Source organism: Pelobates fuscus, chromosome 13 (genome assembly GCF_036172605.1).
Source record: "Pelobates fuscus isolate aPelFus1 chromosome 13, aPelFus1.pri, whole genome shotgun sequence".
In the NCBI taxonomy this organism is placed as follows: Eukaryota; Metazoa; Chordata; class Amphibia; order Anura; family Pelobatidae; genus Pelobates; species Pelobates fuscus.
In genome coordinates this window covers 108,375,969-108,395,541 of record NC_086329.1, presented here as the reverse complement: position 1 = coordinate 108,395,541, position 19,573 = coordinate 108,375,969, and the positions used below count along the sequence as shown (strand labels likewise).

Below are 19,573 nucleotides of genomic sequence, written 5' to 3'. Positions count from 1 at the left end.
TAAGTTTTCTGTGTTTTCACACTTTTCCACGGGTGTCCGTGTGTTTGACATTCCACATATCCCCAGATAGCTTAGATCTGAGCGTACATTATTACTGAATGGCACTCAGATCTCATACATACAGTTCAATTGCCATGGAGCCAAAGTCTTTCACATAGTCTTTCATTATACGAATGGGCTCCATGGCATAGCTATCTGGGGTATCACTATTCAAATAGGGCAAGTACCGAAGGACCCCGCTTTCATGTCTTTGCAGGGGAAAATCAAGCTTTTTAACATGGGGCCATAGTCCAGAGGCAACAGGCGGGCAACCAGGCTTCTCCAATGCAATGCAGCTTGGATCTTGTTTTTGCCATTGAGCTGGGACTTCAGGACCTGTCTGACTCTTTCGAGGTACTTGGATGTTGCATTGCATGATACATTGAGCTGAAGTGGTCTGGATGCCTATAGTGGTCCTTTAAAGATAAACATTAACATACAGTACATAACCCAATCAAATGTGTGTGTGTGTGTATGTATATATATATATATATATATATATATATATATATATATATATGGAAATATAATATAATATTAATATAAATTAATTAATATAAAAAATATAAGGAAAATCAGGCACTCTACCTTTAAGAATTTGATGAAATGGACTCCGGTGCTGCACAGCGTGGATATATATGCACAGCGTGGATATATATGCAAGACGATGAAGAGAGCACTCCAGAGGATTTGTTCAATACATTTTTATAAAGGTTCAAGGTGATCAACGTTTCGGCAAAGGAGGTCCATCTTGACAAAGACCTCCTGGGCCGAAATGTTGATCACCTTGAACCTATATAAAAATGTATTAAACAAATCCTCTGGAGTGCTCTCTTCATCGTCTTGCATATATATCCACGCTGTGCAGCACCGGAGTCCATTTCATTTATATATTTGTGTAAGGAGCAAATTGCCGTATATGGAGTAAGCATCCTGCATAAGCGTAGGATAGCATAAAGGGAGCAAGTCGGTTGTGGTGTGCCGAGACCAACGATACGGTAGGCCTGTAAATAAAGAGGGCCCACCAAGGAGTAAGAAAGTAAAGTAAATAGAAAGAAAAGAGAAAGTGTTGAAATGAGGAGTGGGTGGGAAGGTCATTCTGATGCTGACCTCAAGCGATATAAGTCAGGTAAGGAGTGTCCCTTATATAGGGGAGTGAATTAATTTAAGCCCCTCCCACAAATACAGGCCAAACGTCCTTAATACTTGTGTAAGGGGCAAATAGCCGTATATGGAGTCAGGATCCAGCATAAGCGTAGGATAGTATAAAGGGAGCAAGTCGGTCGTGGTGTGCAGAGACCGACGATACGGTAGGCCTGTAAATAAAGAGGGCAAAAATGAATAATCAAAGATTTAATACAGTCAACAAATATATACAAATTAACCAGACATTTCCTTAAATGCATTACAGTATTTAATTCCTGGAAGGATTTTGAAGGTAGGAATCTAGGACCGAAAGTGGACACCATTTGTTGTGGGTAGGATAGTATGTTATCTCTACTGTTGGTGCGTGTTGACTCGTTTCGCAATGTGGTACAGCCAATAGGTAATGATATATGTGTTTACGTAAGTGGGTTCGTTGAAGACAATGATCTGGCCTGAGAAAGGCATAAAAGGCAATGTGCATGGCTGGTAATGGCCGACTTGGTAGTATAATTGAATGGTTGTAGATCTAATAGGTCCGATAAGGATGAAAAGTTGGATGGCTATTGGTAATCTCTGAGAGGAACGTGGGGGAATGGATTCCTGAAAACCTCTGAGTATATTCTTGTCTGGTTTGATAGCATGAAGTTATGGTAGTTTTGGCCATAGGTTAGCCTGTGTTGTTGAATGCCTGTGAAATATATAATTAATGGTGTGTAAAATAGTTTAAGTTTAAGGTGGCAAAAAGAAGCAAAACCTAGGAGAAATGTTATGACACAGGTTGAGCTATGTCATGTTCCAATGAGATTCTTTAAGCCAGGTGAAAAGCTGTGTTATGCGTTCTACAAGTATGGGACGAAAGTGCTAGGTGGGATAGTGCATGCTGTGCTGCATAAGTATGTCTAATCCATGATTTTGTCTCTGGAACGAAAGAGTGGCCGTGACTGTATGGGCGGCTGTAGGAAGAGTATGATGAACATGCCTGGAATATAAATGAGACAATTGTCGGCAGGGATGTATACCCCCACCTGGTACATGAAAGTAAAAGAAATGTGATAAGTGGCCAACCAAGTGAGTTCACCAGAAATATCAGGCGGGGTGTTGGCCTCACTAACCGAAGCATAATGCAGAGAAAAAAAGGTTCTCCCCCATACAAATACCTATTGGGCCCTAGAACCCTAATTGCCAGTACACTATTACTATTCCAGGGAAGGTAAGAGATGGATAACTACGTGAGCAGGTGTATGTACCTGGTAGTATGGTATTGAACCTGACAATCCGTATAGGATTTTTAGTAGTAACTGTAACCTGAATGGATAAAACTGTTATGGGCAAATGCAAATATTACAAGTTTTAGAATGAAATGTTGTATTTCTTAAACTGTGTACGTTAAACAGGACGTTCACAGAACCACTGACTGACACAATGGATGCTGTTAAAGATGACAAGATAAAACAAACAGAGGATGACAGAAATGCCACCAGAACACAGCCACTAGAATCATAGCCACGTAACAGACTGAATCATGATCTGAAATCTGAACCTGCAAATGTGAAGGAGAAGGATGAACGACAGACGTGATACATTCACAGTTAATATGGAATGTATGAAAAATGAATCATCAACATCATTATGGAGAAAACAGACTGAACCTGAATTATCTTATACAGTAAAAGAAAAAAATATTGAAAACTGAATATGGGGGACACTCACATACAATGAGTGTAGACCAGATCCGTCTTCATGGGTTATATACCTCAAAATAGTGAAAGTCACATATAAAGGAAGGGGGGAAGATGAAAAAGAAAAAACCGGGTAAACCTTTATTAATACAATTAAAGTTAAAAAAGGCCGTAAAAATTGGCCACAAACAGACTGAACCTGAATTATCTTATACAGTAAGAAAGAAATGCAAAGATGGAAGCAAAAGGATGCTAGAAAATTGGTTATGATGTCTCCTTCTTACAATCTGCAGCATTATCATAACATCAACCCTAGCTGTCGTTTTAAAACTGCATTGGGATTATGTTAACAAGCAGGAAGCACCTGAACTGAATTGGACTGCGCACCATACAAGTTCTTTGATCGTGAGGACTACCTCCAAGAACCTTCTCAAAAGGAGAGACACAGCTCACAGTGAAATGAATACACTGGTATTTCACAAGGAACCTACTGAGATCATTCCAAAAACCGATTATACATGAGAGAGATGTGATTGGACTATTTCAAATCCTAATAATGGACTCAACGATGATGGCAAAGCATGCTGAAAACAGAAAAAGATGCTTGTGAAAGACTTTGGATGCACCTATGAAGGTGATGTAAGAAAAGACTATGCAATATAGTTTATCATTGAATGACTACCGCAAACAGCCTTCTTATGCTGAAAAGAAGTGCTATGTTAATTCTGGACATTGCTATTATCCAGACATTATTATCCAGACAGAATTGCTATTATCCAGACAGAAGATGACCGGAAAAAGAAATAAAGGCTGACAATTGTCAACACCCAGCTGTTTCTCAAGATGGAACATGGTACTGAGGAAACCTGATTGACTATCAAAGCGCCTCACAGTACAAGACACAGATTGTTGCCTACAACTCAGAAAACGTGGTTAATAGGAAGGAGCAGAAGAAGAGGAATATAGATTTCCTACTGGAGTGAAAACCATGCTGGAACAATATTCTGTAACAATGAACTTTACAATGACATTTGGTGGCATATGAATTTGAATTCGGAAGAAACATATCAATTAACGAAAGAAACCTTGATGCAATTAATAAATAATAACAACACAGGCCTACTAAGAGCAGATGCCCTGCAAAGAGAATGGAATATAAAAGGCCAGCAAAATCTTTCAGAAACCTGACATCATGGGACACTTGTACTAAAGCCCGATTTGCAGCTTTTCTTAAACTCTACATATTATGTACATACCTGCAAAGCAAGGAACTCCTGTAAACATAAACACAGAGAAACATTGATACAACAAGGAATCTGTAATGGTTCTGTTGCAGATGTGATCTACCGATGTACTCCTTGCTCTTTTGGTATAACTATACCAATCAAAACGTTAAATGGCTCCATAGAATCAAACGACAAAGGATTTTTGCTATATTCTGGACTTCCAGGAATGTGGTGCATGGACAGAAAAATTATAATTACTAAAGCAATCATGCTACTTTTTTCCCTGTATCAGAAATGTGTCAGTGACAACGTGTAATATAATACAGATACTATAACTAATGGTATAAAATAAACACATAATGTGTTAATTACAAAGGTGGATAGACTTTGTGAATATCTGAAACGCAATTGAAAATTATTGCTAAAATGCCAAATGCAGCTGCAGTATGGCCTACAAACAAATATATTAGATAAAGTATAAGAGCATAACAGCTAATTACCCAGATAAATAATTGAATCATGATAGTTAAAGATCATATGATTACAATAACAACTGCAATAACGTTTAACGTTATTAGTTAAAGTTTAAATGCAAAAACTTTAGAAGAAAATGTGATCTGTTTTTATTAAATCAGAAACTAATCGATATTCGTTTAAGTTTGCAGAGTGGTATAATTAATATAACCTAATTAATATAAGTGAAGTACTTCAACAGTTAAAATTTAACTGAAAGACAGGCAGAAACTTTACTTCAACTATCATAAAGTTTATTTATAATGATAAACATATTCAGTCTGCCATAGCTAAGGTCAGTCAATGGAAAGTAAAAGAGTATTATGGATTAACCCGTCCAGGTTATATACATGATGATTTTGGAAATTGATCATTTAGGTCACCTATTGCAAACAGGTGAAAAGATGTCAAAGATATAAATTCAACATCCATACCACTCTATGTATATATATTAATATACACGTAATCAAATATTTTATCGGTTTTTCAAATACCAGGGAAATGTTATTTGGTTTTGATGGTTAAAGGTACATAAAGCCACCTATACAAAGGTAGAGATAAAATATAAATATCTTCAATATTGTATCTGAGTGCTTTCTTAACTCACTTTTAGAAATAATAAAAAATCCAAATCATCTTAAGTTACACCCAACAGCCGCTGGTAAATATATTTAAAAAATTAAGATTCTCATTGTTAAGCATCCAATCTTACGAACGTAACTTTCCACAATGGCTGTCAGATCTTGGTTTAAAAAAAATAAAATAAAATAATGTTTTTAAGACAATTTTTGGGTGTTTCTGGTATTTTAAGCCACTAATAACTGTAGTTATTATATTTACTAATGGTAACTTAGGGAATAAGTTGTCTTCTACCTAACAGGACAAAGAAAGATAATTAACGTCATATTTCCAATTAGCAACTATTCTAAATATATTGAGGGATTTTGAATAAAAGAGTATTTTTAACATTTAAATAGAATTTAATTGTATATACCATTGTGAACAAAGGTGGTAAATACTTTGCTGCTTCAAAGTATCCTTATATCTCTAAATCATATACAATGGTTTATCTTTAAAACAAAACACTACAAAGATTAACTATGTTACTATTTCATCTATCATCATTATTATACAAAGTATAACAACAAATGTAAAGATTTTTCCACAGATTTTACCTGTTAACATTTTTAGCACAAGAGCACCTGATGTCAGTGAGATGTCTATCACTGAGATGTTACAAAGATTCCAATCCAGCAAAAAAAGGCGTTCTTGAGATACCACTTCGATTGCTGTATCAACATAACATTTACTATAATGGGAACCATGTCACTTAAGACAATGTCTTGGATGTCTTGGAAACGCTGTCAATTAATTTATTCCGTAAAAGAATATCGGAGAGTATCCAATCTATACACATCATAAACGGTGTAAAAATATTTCATGAAAAAACAAAACAAAAAAAGCAAAGACAAAGACAAATACCAACACCATCACCACGGTGATAACAGATGATGCTGATTCAATATCTGCAACCAATTCTAGCCAAAAATTTGGAAAGCTGGACTCTACAACCTATACTCTACAACAAATACCCGGGTATTCTACAAACACAACCTCCAGCAATGTATCTAAGGAATGTAAACTTCTACAGACCTTTAAAGACTTTGGATTACAAATACAATTACTACTTTTAACTTTGGATTACAATTCGTATCCGGATCCATCCAAGAATATCTCACTCTGGAACTTGGCGTTCTTTTCAATTCTTTCCCAGACAAAAGCTTTGCTCATTTTAATCAACCACCTTTACAGGCAAAGATCACACTATGGATATTTTACTGTTACAACAATGATCAAAGATGCTGGGAGCACAAAAAACCTAGACTGTTGGAGAACTTTGGTTCACTAATTTAAGGAAGAAATGGTCTACAATGTCCACAGTTTAATGGAGAGGGTGTTATGGGCAAATGCAAATATTACAAGTTTTAGAATGAAATGTTGTATTTCTTAAACTGTGTACTTTGTCTTTCAGAGATATTGCAAATTGACAAGGTGTTAGAAATGGAACATATTGTTTTTCATAGATGTTTCTTTAAGCAATAACCTCAGTGCATAACATGTTTGCGCCATTTTGCCCCAGACGAATTACAATAACAATAATGCATAAACAAGCTTCAAGGCTATACTATGACTCTTTCAGTACACAATATACTGTGGTAACCCCAAGTTAATGGAACTTCCCCAAATCCGGAATCTCCCACGACTGTGCACTTACGTCTTAGTATAAACAACAGATAAGCTATTCAGACTTTGGGAAGCCATCTTGTCTCTTGAACTTGATGGAAGTTCCCCAGGTCCGGGAGTTTCCCATGACGTGTGCACTTGCTTTTAGTTATGGACTTTTTCATATTTGAACTATGGTGACTCTAAAATGACGACACTTAAGGTATAAATAGGTGTACTTTTAAATGTTAACAGACAGAGGAGAGACTTGGAGACAGACGCTGCTCCATCTTAAAATGACTGAGAGGCTGACATGATGACATGTTCAGAAGGGTATGTTAACCTATTAATGATATTTGCAAGCATTTAATTTCATCTTATAAACTCTGCTATAATGGATTTTATATTTATATTTTTATATAATAAATATCCAAAAAGACAAAACTATTGCTTCCAAGACAATCCTTATTTTATATTGTATTCTCAATTATTTACATATGTTAAATAGAGGATCTCTTACTAACTATATAACATTATGGCTAAGATATCCGTATGGTTAGCCCTGCTAAGTTCTATGCTTTAAGACATTATAGTGGTAAATAAGGGAACCGCAAGCGGTTACAAAACCGTATGGCATAAGGAAATATGGCATAGACCAAGCTTATCTTAATACGTACAGTATATGTGAAAAGTAAAGTGCCGTGATGTGTAAATATTAAACATCGTAGCCATACTGGTTAAATATGTATCAATCTTAACCCATTAAGTGCCGTATGTACAATTGAAAAAGTGGTCTGTCCCCACCTTGTATGTTGTATGTCCCCTTGCTAGGGGAAAGTCTGTTGTGTGAGCAGCGTGCTGTGAAAAATGTATGTGAACTATATTACCAGTTACGCATATACAGATGCGTCTGCTACTGTGTAATAATATATGTATTTATACCAGATGTTGATATAGTACTTGCTATGTGAATTGTTGTATGTCTTATTGAATAGTAGGGGTCAGTGAACACAGTGTTGCAAAATGCCAGTGCACTGGAGATCTGCCGAGTGCCCTATAGGTGGCAGTGTAGTTGGATACTGATTGGTATGTGAAATGTTGTTTGTCTATTGACCTATAGGTGTCAGTGTTTTGGTGTTTGTAAAACCCCATGAAAAATGTACTTGACAGACCTGTAGGTGGCAGTGTTGATAGAACCACTGTTGGTCTTGATGTGAAATGTAAATTATTGTGAATTAAACCTGAAGTTGAGCCTGTGCTGGAGTTTAATTTATGGTGTATTGTTATGTTTAAAACAATCTTATGTGTAATTTATATTGACTGGTAAATTGTATATGACATGTGAAGACAGTTTTGCTGTTGACCAGTAGGGGTCAGAAATGCTGATTGTATGGTAAAAAATACCCTTTAACCCCTTAAGGACCAAACTTCTGGAATAAAAGGGAATCATGTCATGTCACACATGTCATGTGTCCTTAAGGGGTTAATCCTACCGTTTGACAGATAGGAGTCAGTATAAAAGCGAAAATGCTGTAGTTAGTTTGTTTGCTTATGAAGTGAAATAAAGTCTGAGAAGCCTGTAGTATACCGATTGGCCGGTAGGGTTCAGCATGTAGGCGAAAATGCCGTGGTTCGTTGGTTTGTACATGAAATGCAGTAATGTCTGAGAAGCCTGTAGTACACCGAATGACCAGTAGGGGTCAGTGTGTAGGCGCAAATGCAGTGGTTCGTTGGTTTGTACATGAAATGCAATAATGTCTGAGAAGCCTGTAGTACACTGAATGACCGGTAGGGGTCAGTGTGTAGGTGAAATGCAGTGGTATATTGTTTTGAACATGAAAAGAAAAAACGTCTAAGAAGCCTGTAGTACACCAAAAGACCAGTAGGGGTCAGTATGTAGGCGAAAATGCAGTGGTTTGTTGGTTTGTACATGAAATGCAATAATGTCTGAGAAGCCTGTAGTACACCGAATGACCGGTAGGGGTAGAGTGTAGGCGCAAATGCAGTGGTTCATTGATTTGTACATGAAATGCGATAATGTCTAAGAAGCCTGTAGTACACCAAAAGACCAGTAGGGGTCAGTGTGTAGGCGCAAATGCAGTGGTTCGTTGATTTGTACATGAAATGCGATAATGTCTAAGAAGCCTGTAGTACACCAAAAGACCAGTAGGGGTCAGTGTGTAGGCGAAAATGCAGTGGTTTATTGGTTTGTACATGAAAATGCAAAAAACGTCTAAGAAGCCTGTAGTGCACCGAATGACCGATAGGGGTCAGTGTGTAGGTGAAAAATGCGGTGGTTCGTTGGTTTGTACATGAAATGCAATAATGTCTGAGAAGCCTGTAGTACACCGAATGACCGGTAGGGGTCAGTGTGTAGGAGAAAATGCAGTGGTTCGTTGGTTTGTACATGAAATGCGATAATGTCTAAGAAGCCTGTAGTACACCCAAAGACCGGTAGGGGTTTAAACGAATGATATGCATGAACATGCAATGGTTTTAGAACAGACTTAGACAAAATGCAGCCGTAAAGTGAGGACCTGACCCATGCATGGTGCCGTGGGACTGATGCCTGGCGTAACGGGTAGGTCGACTTACGGTTTGTGAGTCACTTGGACACCATCCACGGCGATAGATTGAAGAAAGAAGGTGGTAGGCCAGAAAAGCCTGTGGCTGGATTCCTGACACAGCTCAGCTTAGAAAACCTCATGGAGTAATCAGGTAAAATGGCGTCTGGATGACCCGGAAGTGGAAATCATTCTGATGCTGACCTCAAGCGATATGAGTCAGGTAAGGGGTGTCCCTTATATAGGGGAGTGAATTAATTTAAGTCCTTCCCACAAATACAGGCCAAACGACCTTAATACATATATATATATATATATATATATATATACACACAGGTGTTAACCATGTTTTGCTCATTAACATGAAAAGCTAAGTACTCCGAAGCAAGAGGACACATATCCTTAGTTATAACATTTGTGTGTCAAGATGTCATCACAACCGCTATTTAGTAAATTGAGCTATAATTGTTAAAGTATCTTAGTTTGCATTAATATTTTCTAATTGGCTGATTTCTGCACATATTGATTTGTCTTCTTTTTTTTTTTTAATTGAATTTTTATTGGTTTTTCGATCTATACAAAAGTCAATTATAAGGCATATATGGGGGGCGGAGCCTAACCAGCGAACTGGCAAGACGTGTACTGCAGGAGCTCCTGCAACACGGGCGCTGTAAATGCCCACCTGCCGAGCTACAGAGCTCAAATACTCCTGCCAATGTGCCCAGGACACGGAGGAAGTCTGCCGGAACACACAGCTACCAAACACGACGCCCGGGATGACCGAGCACCGCAACGGCAGAGCGGGGCCTAGCTCGAGAGGAGGCGAGGAAAGACGGCCGCTTTCCCGCCAAAAGCAAACAGCCGCAAGCGATTACGAGTTCTTACCCCCCCCCCTATGGACCGGTGGGGGAGATCCCGGTCCCCGCCGGGCGGGGAGCCCCATGCTCGACACCATAGGACTGTATCTGCAACTCCATCGAGTAAGGTGGGAGCAGGGGCACCCAAGATGGCGGACATAAGCGCATCCAGCACGAAAAGCAAGCAACCACCCACCAAACAAGTCCACGACACACTGGTAAGAGACTCAATCAGTGTAAAACCGCAGGTGGACCCCCGGGCCACGCGGCCTATAGAGACACAAAGTAAACGAGGCACTACTAAGATGGCGGCCCAACACAGGCCCCAAGCAAGAGACACATACACCAAACGATCGACACATCCCATGGAGGCGTTAGACCGGCTATATAAAAGCTTCTGTGCAGTACTCCACAACCGTGGAGCGACATACTACCAAGCATTGAAAGCAGTGGCCCTCTGGATGCGCCCAGCAACCAGGCGCCGCCATTATGACGCACTGCCGAGGGCCCCAAGAGCGGCCATCCAGCGGTGTCATTACAATTCACCAGAAAGGCGGGACGCGACTACTAGACGGGCAGGTACAAGCACCCGTTCCCATACAAGCAAGGACAGGAATACCATACAAGTCCCACATATACTCACCACACCGAACCCAAGATCCAGAACTCAATGCGGCCCACAGCGGCCCCATACAGCCACAACTGTCGGCCGGACCAACGTACAGAGGGTCACCCCACCGTCCACCGATGGAACCGAAACTGAGCACATAGGCGCTGGTGAACCCGCCTGTCCACACAGACTGATCCCACGGCGATGCCTTGACCCACTCTGCCTGCGTGCCCTTGAGGTCTGCCTACCCCGAACGGGCATGGGCTGAATGAGACTGATTTGCGGACACATAACCCTCTCTAAATCTACCCTTGCTTTTTATATTCTCAATGTTTAAATGTTTGAATGTTTAGCCTCTCAGTATAGCCTGCACCATATAGAGTCAAAAAAGCTGCAGCATTTATGATACCCGAGACCGACCTTCCCTGTTTTTCTCTTTTCTTTCCTTTCTTTTAAGCATGCCTTTCACTATGAACGGCCTCAACGTAAACGGAGAATTAACTGTAACTACACTCTAACAAATATAACCCAAGCTCTGTATTATACCAGGTTTAACGCCTAGAATAGGGCAGGAGTTATACTAGAATGTATTTTGACACGCTAGCTTACTTTACGCCCATACTAAAACAAGCGATATAACGAGGTTAAAATGTTTTAAAAAGTTTAGCATGTCTGTTTATTATTTTTATCTAAGCCTCTCTGGAAAATAACGGTTTAAGTACATGATAAGTTAGTCTACACTGGGGACACCCTAAGTTACCCAAATATAGTTGTCCAGATATATCAGCGAAGATACCTTTCGACCAAGTAACGGAATTACCTGTCGGTACCTCTAAGGTACGCTGAAGCAGACGAGTTATTTAGCAATATGTTTATCGTAGTTCATTCATTAATGCCTAACGTATCACTATGCTCGTCAAAAATAAATTCTGTGCAATTTCTCTATGCCACTGTTTTATCCATATACGTTTCAATATAAATGCACGCTGTTGTGGCGTATGTAATTCAGATGTAATCACCTGCACACCAAAAATAAAGAATTCAAAAAAAAAATAAGGCATATATGGTGAAATATATATATATATATATATATATATATATAATTAGAAAGTCTATTATATCAGACAAAGTTGTCAGTAAAAGTTTCTAACTGAAAAGAAGAGGTTCATAAGTTGTTTGTATAATATTACAGTATAGAAGGAAAAACAGCATTTTTAAATTTAAAGGGATCCTTTAGTGCCAGGAAAACAAACCCATTTTCCTAGCAGTATAGGCTCTTTGAGTGCCCCCCTCGGCGCTGAAGGGGTTAAAACCCCTTCAGTCACTTACCTTAATCCAGAGGTGGGCTCCCTTGGTGCTGATGACCTCTCCTCCTCCGTCGACGTCAGCTCCCGAGAGGATCCGAATGTGCATGCTGGATTAACCCTGCAGTGTAAACATAGCAGTAGTGATGTACCGAACTGTCCGCTGGCGAACAGTTCCCGGCGAAATTAGCGTGTTCGCGTTCGCCGCGGCGGGCGGACACATGCGCAGTTTGATCCGCCCCCTATTCGTCATCATTGGGCAAACTTTGACCCTGTGCCTCTCGGTCAGCAGACACATTACAGCCAATCAGCAGCACTCCCTCCCTTCCACACCCTCCAACCTCCCTCCCAGCATCCATTTTCGATTCATTCGGAAGATGCATGCTTAGTGAGAGGAGGGAAAGTTTAGCTGCTGCTGATTACATAGGGAAATTGATAGCTAGGCTAGGGTATTCAGTGTCCACTACAATCCTGAAGGACTCATCTGATCTCTGCTGTAAGGACAGCACCCCAAAAAGCCCTTTTTAGGGCTATAACATCAGGCTGCTTTTTTTTTTTTTTTCCTGTGTAATGTAATTGCAGGTGCCTGCCTGCCAGCTTCTGTGTGAGGTTCACATTGGATACTGTGCCTATTTGCACAGTGCCACCACTCATATCTGTTTTAACAATAGGTTAAGCTTTACATTTAAAATAAATAATTTTTTTTCACTGTAATAGAAGAGCAGTTGCCGGCCTGCCAGCTTCTGTGTGAGGTTCACATTGGATACTGTGCCTATTTGCCCAGTGCCACCACTCATATCTGTTTTAACAATAGGTTAAGCTTTACATTTAAAATAAATATTTTTTTTTTCACTGTAATAGAAGAGCAGTTGCCTGCCTGCCAGCTTCTGTGTGAGGTTCAAATTGGATACTGTGCCTATTTGCCCAGTGCCACCACTCATATCTGTTTTAACAATAGGTTAAGCTTTACATTTAAAATAAATATTTTTTTGTCACTGTAATAGAAGAGCAGTTAGTTGTCTGCAAGCGTCTGTGTTTCAGGCCTACTTCAGCGTGTGCTCTGCAGACCTGTGCCAGCGTGCTTTGACAGTTGCCAATCATATCTGGTGTCTCTATAGCGTGCTTTTACAACCAAAATTTAGTTTCCACTGTAATAGAAGAGCAGTTGCCTGCCTGCCAGCTTCTGTGTGAGGTTCACATTGGATACTGTGCCTATTTGCCCAGTGCCACCACTCATATCTGTTTTAACAATAGGTTAAGCTTTACATTTAAAATAAATATTTTTTTTTCACTGTAATAGAAGAGCAGTTAGTTGTCTGCAAGCGTCTCTGTTTCAGGCCTACTTCAGCGTGTGCTCTGCAGACCTGTGCCAGCGTGCTTTGACAGTTGTCACTCATATCTTGTGTCTCTATAGCGTGCTTTTACAACCAAAATTTTGTTTCCACTGTAATAGAAGAGCAGTTGCCTGCCTGCCAGCTTCTGTGTGAGGTTCACATTGGATACTGTGCCCACTAGCCCAGTGCCACCACTCATATCTGTTTTAACAATTGGTTAAGCTTTAGATTTAAAATAAATAAAAAAATTTCACTGTAATAGAAGATCAGTTAGTTGTCTGCAAGCATCTGGGTGTCAGGCCTACTTCAGCGTGTGCTCTGCAGACCTGTGCCAGCGTGCTTTGACAGTTGCCAATCATATCTGGTGTCTCTTTAGCGTGCTTTTACAAAGAAAAAAGGTTTCCAGTGTAAGCTAATAGCAGACAGTCAGTGTCCTTCAAGCGGCTCTGTCAGGCCTTCCTTCAGCGTGTGCCCTGCACAACCCTGCCAGCGTACTTTGACAGTTGCCACTCATATCTGGTGTCTCTATAGCGTGCTTTTAAAACCAAAATTTGTTTTTCACTGTTATAGATTGAATAGCAGTTACTTGTCTTCAAGCGGCTCTGTCAGTCCTTCCTTCAGCGTGTGCTCTGCAGAACTGTTCCAGTGCACATTGCCAATTTACGTTGCACTCATTAGAACCAAACACTGTGGGGTGATTTCACCAAGGACCACACAACAAAACAGGATCTGATTTTTAGGGTCCTTCAAATTGAAAAGGAGGATCCGGTATTTATTCTTATATCTGCTGTCAGTACACAGGAAAAGTTTAAATATTTCTTGTTCTACGTTCTCTGCAACTCCACGCACCGACTCATCCAATACGTGAAGATCTGGGGTTTCTCTGACTCTCCTCAGTAGTGTATCAAACAGAGTCTGCACTGTGGTAACACGGACATCTTCAGGACATAACTCAACTATTTGCAAATAGGCAGTCTGCAGCTTCTCTTTTTCACCTGTTCTCTTCTTTCTCTTATGTGTATTCTTGTCTATATGCAGGTGGTCTCTTGCCTTTCTTTTAACCAATTCGTTCCTTCCATATGGTTTCAAAAGATCTCTGGCATCATTACTTTCAACGCAAATAACGTCATCATAGTTAGTCTCCTCATTATTCACCGGAAAGAAAGTGTTTGCACTGACTACCCACAGCATGCTCTTGCCATTGCCTACTCCACCTTCAACGACAGGGTGCAAGTCCCAAGGAGATGGATCATTCACTTTATTATCTGTCTTTATTTCACAAGTAGTGCCTGGAACATCCTCATGGGTCACAAGATGTAAATCTGGACTAATGTCAACCCCAGGGTCTGGAAAATCATCAATTTGAAATTTTTCGAATAATCCCAGTGGGCTGCCACATTCTTCCTCCTCTGATGGTATTAAAGTTTGCAGAGATTCACTATGGGGTGGTGTCAAGCATTTTGGAGAACAATTAAGCATCTCCATCCCAATACGTTTCAGATGTCCTATCAGCTCTTCCACCCTATGCGATACTATGGGCAGGCTACCCGTGACGTCATTACTCACGGCCCTATTTCACGCGGACACTCTGTGTCAGTGTGTATCATGGTCTCTGTGGACAGGGAACAGTCTCTATTCTGCTCTGTGTCAGTGTGTATCAGGGGTTTTGAGGACAGGTGTCAATCCATATCTGCCAAGTGACCCTATGTAGGGGGAACAGTCCCTATTCTGCTCTGTGTCAGTGTGTATCAGGGGTTTTGAGGACAGGTGTCAATCCATATCTGCCAAGTGACCCTATGTAGGGGGAACAGTCCCTATTCTGCTCTGTGTCAGTGTGTATCAGGGGTTTTGAGGACAGGTGTCAATCCATATCTGCCAAGTGACCCTATGTAGGGGGAACAGTCCCTATTCTGCTCTGTGTCAGTGTGTATCATGGTCTCTGTGGACGGTGAACAGTCTCTATTCTGCTCTGTGTCAGTGTGTATCATGGTCTCTGTGGACAGGGAACAGTCCCTATTCTGCTCTGTGTCAGTGTGTATCAGGGGTTTTGAGGACAGGTGTCAATCCATATCTGCCAAGTGACCCTATGTAGGGGGAACAGTCCCTATTCTGCTCGTGTCAGTGTGTATCAGGGGTTTTGAGGACAGGTGTCAATCCATATCTGCCAAGTGACCCTATGTAGGGGGAACAGTCTCTATTCTGCTCTGTGTTAGTGTGTATCAGGGCTGGGCTTTGAGGACAGGTGTCAATGTTAGGTGATGTCTGCCCGTTATGGATTAAAAGCAGACTCTGCATCAACTGTGCAATTTTCCATGGGAGTTTTGCCATGGATCCCCCTCTGGCATGCCACAGTCCAGGTGTTAGTCCCCTTGAAACAACTTTTCCATCACTATTGTGGCCAGAAAGAGTCCCTGTTGTTTTTAAAATTCGCCTGCCCATTGAAGTCAATGGCGGTTCGCGCGGTTCGCCGGTTCGCGAACATTTGCGGAAGTTCGCGTTCGCCGTTCGCGAACCGAAAATTCCGGGTTCGCGACAACACTACATAGCAGTTTCTCTGAAACTGCTATGTTTTCAGCTGCAAGGTTAAAACTAGGGGGACCTGGCACCCAGACCACTTCATTGAGCTGAAGTGGTCTGGATGCCTATAGTGGTCCTTTAAAGATAAAGAAGTGGTCTGGATGCCTATAGTGGTCCTTTAAAGATAAAGAAGTGGTCTGGATGCCTATAGTGGTCCTTTAAAGATAAAGAAGTGGTCTGGATGCCTATAGTGGTCCTTTAAAGATAAACAAACATTAACATACAGTACATAACCCAATCAAACATATTTGTGGCAATTTATAATTGGTTATAATACTACTGTTCTGTATATATTAAATCCATTAGAACTGATGTTGATTAGAATATGATACATTCATAGACAATAAATAATAATAAATACAAATAAAATAGACAGAGAAAACTGGAGACAACTGTGTAGGGTAGAGAAAAGTCACTTATCTATTCTTTAAAGGGAAAAAAGAAGCTGTGAAGTCATAATGGTGTTTATGGACCAAACTGAACAGTATTTAATACATTATTTTGAAAATAGAATGTAAGAGTTTATAAATGCTCTTGGGTCTTATTATCTAGGTCATATCCTTAGTTATAACAATTGTGTGTCAAGATGCCATCACAACCGCAATTTAGTAAATTGAGCTATAATTGTTAAAGTATCTTAGTTTGTGTTAATATTTGCTAATTAGCTGATTTCTGCACATATTCATTTGTCTTCTCTTCTGATGCCCCAAGTAATATTTAAGTAACTGACTTTTAACCAGACCAATTGTACTGTTTAAAAAAAAAGCCTTGTTATTAATTTTACATTATTCACACTTATTTATGTTGTTTGCATAGGTAGAAATGTCAAAGAAAGTGGGGTCTTGAAAACAAGGTTTCAGCTACATTTTAAATAAAGAAAGCAATGCTTTTTTCCCCCACAGATCACTAAAGGTAAATATCAACATGAGTACATTGATGCAGTGGATGAGAAGATGTCTAACTGGATGAGGTAAGTATAAATGAATCTCATCATACTATCATGCAGTTCCGTGTATCCAAGACATATGCTACCTCTACCTCTCCACTTTGAGAATAGCGCATTTCTATTCATCAGATTATATTAGTGTGACGAGAGCAATCTCGCCACATTGCATTGGAGAAGCCTGGCTGCCCGCCTGCTGCCTTTGGACTATGGCCCTGGGAGATTGGGCCCTTTAAAAACAGTATTCGGCCCTAACAGAGTGCATGTCACTCATTCTGGCCCTTTAAATACAGTGGGGTCATTCAGTACTTGCCCTGTGTGAGCGGTGATACCCCCAGATAGCTATGCTATGGAGCCTATTCATATAATGAAAGACTATGGGAAAGACTTTAGCTCCATGGCAATTGAACTGTGTGAATAGGATCTGAGCGCTATTCGGTAGTTTTGTGCACTCAGATCCCAGCTATCTGGGGATATGTGAAATGTCTGTGTGTTATGTGTAAAAGGTGACTTTATGTATTTTAAAGTGTTTTATGTCTTTTTGCAACCATGTGCTCAATGGAGTCTGCCTCTATCCCTGGATAATTGGATTACTTTCCCCATTGTCTCCAGGATAGAGGCCTCTGTAAAACCGGTCTGAGCCGGAAAGCCATGCTGGCAGGGGTTTTAAAAGATACTTTACTAATTTTTGAACCCCTGGTCTGATTCATGCCATTTTTTAAAATGTTGTTCCCCTGAATGGATTGCTTGTGGATATGTATTTTTATGTGAATGTGATGTATGGTTTTAGAGTTATGAAAGTTGGGTAGAAAGTATGTTTAACTGTATGTATAATTGAGTTTCCTCTCAGGATAAGGGGAGGGAATCTGTGTAACTGTGATGTGATTGGTTGTTTTATCCCTCCCTGTGGGCAGTCCTGTATTTGCAACAACTGTAATAAAAACCAGGCTGGGTGTGCCAGCACCTCAGACCACTGCTTGACCCTCAACACGGTGTCAGGGTACCTGCCGTCTCTACCTCTGTGGAGGTGAGACACTTGGACGTTCTTCCTCGCAAAAGGGTTGAATCACTCGTTCCTCGCGGTTCCCTCGGTCGTTTACACGCCGGCCGCGAGGGATCCACTTCCTTTTATGACGCGGCGTTCAGTAGCCGACGTCATGACGACAACCCAACCCGATCTGTCAATCAAGCCCCAAGCACGAATGAGGATTCGTCGGGGGCGTGATTACCTGTTTAGAATCAGGGTATAAAAGAGGGCTTTCTACGTTTGTTCATTGCCCTGTCGTGGTTCTAGCTTGTCTGGTCACTCAGTGCTCTTGTTTTCTGTTAGTTTCTTTGGTTTTGACCCGGCTTGTCTGTTCTACCTCGTTTACCTCTATTACCCTTTGACTCGGCGTGTCTCTCGTTTACCTGCTCTCTCGTTCCCTCGACCTCGGCTTGTCTCTAGACCATTCTTTACTACTACTTACGTTAGTCCGGCCATTCTAAGGTCCGGTATACGTACCCTGTACCTGTTTGTACTCTGCGTGTTGGATCCCTGTCCCGATCCTGACATTACGACAGGGCCAATGGATCCTGCAGGTACAAACACTCAGGTTGGTTCTTCCGATTCTAGATTTGATGCCATGGATCACAGAATGGACCAGATGGCTCTAGCGCTGCAAGCTTTATTATCTTGATCTAGTAATCCACCGGAGGAGATGCGAGCTACGTCCACCTCTCCTGTAAGTTCAGGTCTAGAAGTAGCCACTGTAGGTGCTTCTTCCCGTATTACACCTCCTGTACGTTATGGTGGTTCTCCGGAGAAGTGCCGTGGTTTCTTAAACCAAATTGGTATTCATTTTGAACTACAACCTCGCTCTTACCCTACAGATAGGGCAAAGGTTGGGTTCATTATCACACTCCTCATTGATAAGGCTCTGAGATGGGCCAATCCTCTGTGGGAGAATGAGAATCCGTTAGTCTATAATTATAATGCCTTTGTCGTTGCTTTTAGAAGAACTTTTGACCCTCCAGGTAGAAAGGTCAATGCAGCTAGATTACTTTTGCGCCTTAGACAAGATAACCAAACCCTTGTGGATTATGCACTAGAGTTCAGGTCTTTGGCGGCAGAGGTTAAGTGGAATGAACAGGCCTATATAGACGTATTTGTAAACGGATTATCTGATGTAATTTTAGACGAGGTGGCTACTAGAGAGCTCCCTGAAAATTTGGAGGATTTAATTTCTTTTTTTTCTCGTATTGACGAACGTTTAAGAGAGAGACAGAACACTCGTGATAATATTCGTAGACCTTCCTTTAAACTAGCTCCTTTATTTCAAAGTCCTCAAACCACTGTCCCAGTTTTTTCTGAACCTAAGCAAATAGGCAATACCCGCCTCTCAGAAGAGGAGAGACAGTACAGAAGAAAGGAGGGATTGTGTATGTATTGTGGAGTAAGAGGGCACCTTCGCCTAAATTGTCCTTATCGTCCGGGAAACGCTCGCACCTAAGTTTCTCTAGAGGACAGGCCTTGGGTGTTTCTATTTTGTCCTCTATACACAATTATAAAGATCACA

At 40.7% G+C, this 19,573-nt stretch overlaps 1 protein-coding gene across 1 annotated transcript in view; it reads left to right on the top strand.

Annotated features, from left to right (window-relative positions):
- LOC134582695 (histone-lysine N-methyltransferase PRDM9-like) overlaps window positions 1-19,573 on the top strand; it is a 78,342-nt gene that overhangs the window by 44,402 nt on the left and 14,367 nt on the right. Inside the window, exon 8 of the mRNA XM_063439340.1 lies at window positions 16,975-17,042. Within this exon, the coding sequence (XP_063295410.1) occupies window positions 16,975-17,042 (68 nt within the window). The remainder of the gene's footprint in view (window positions 1-16,974; window positions 17,043-19,573) is intronic.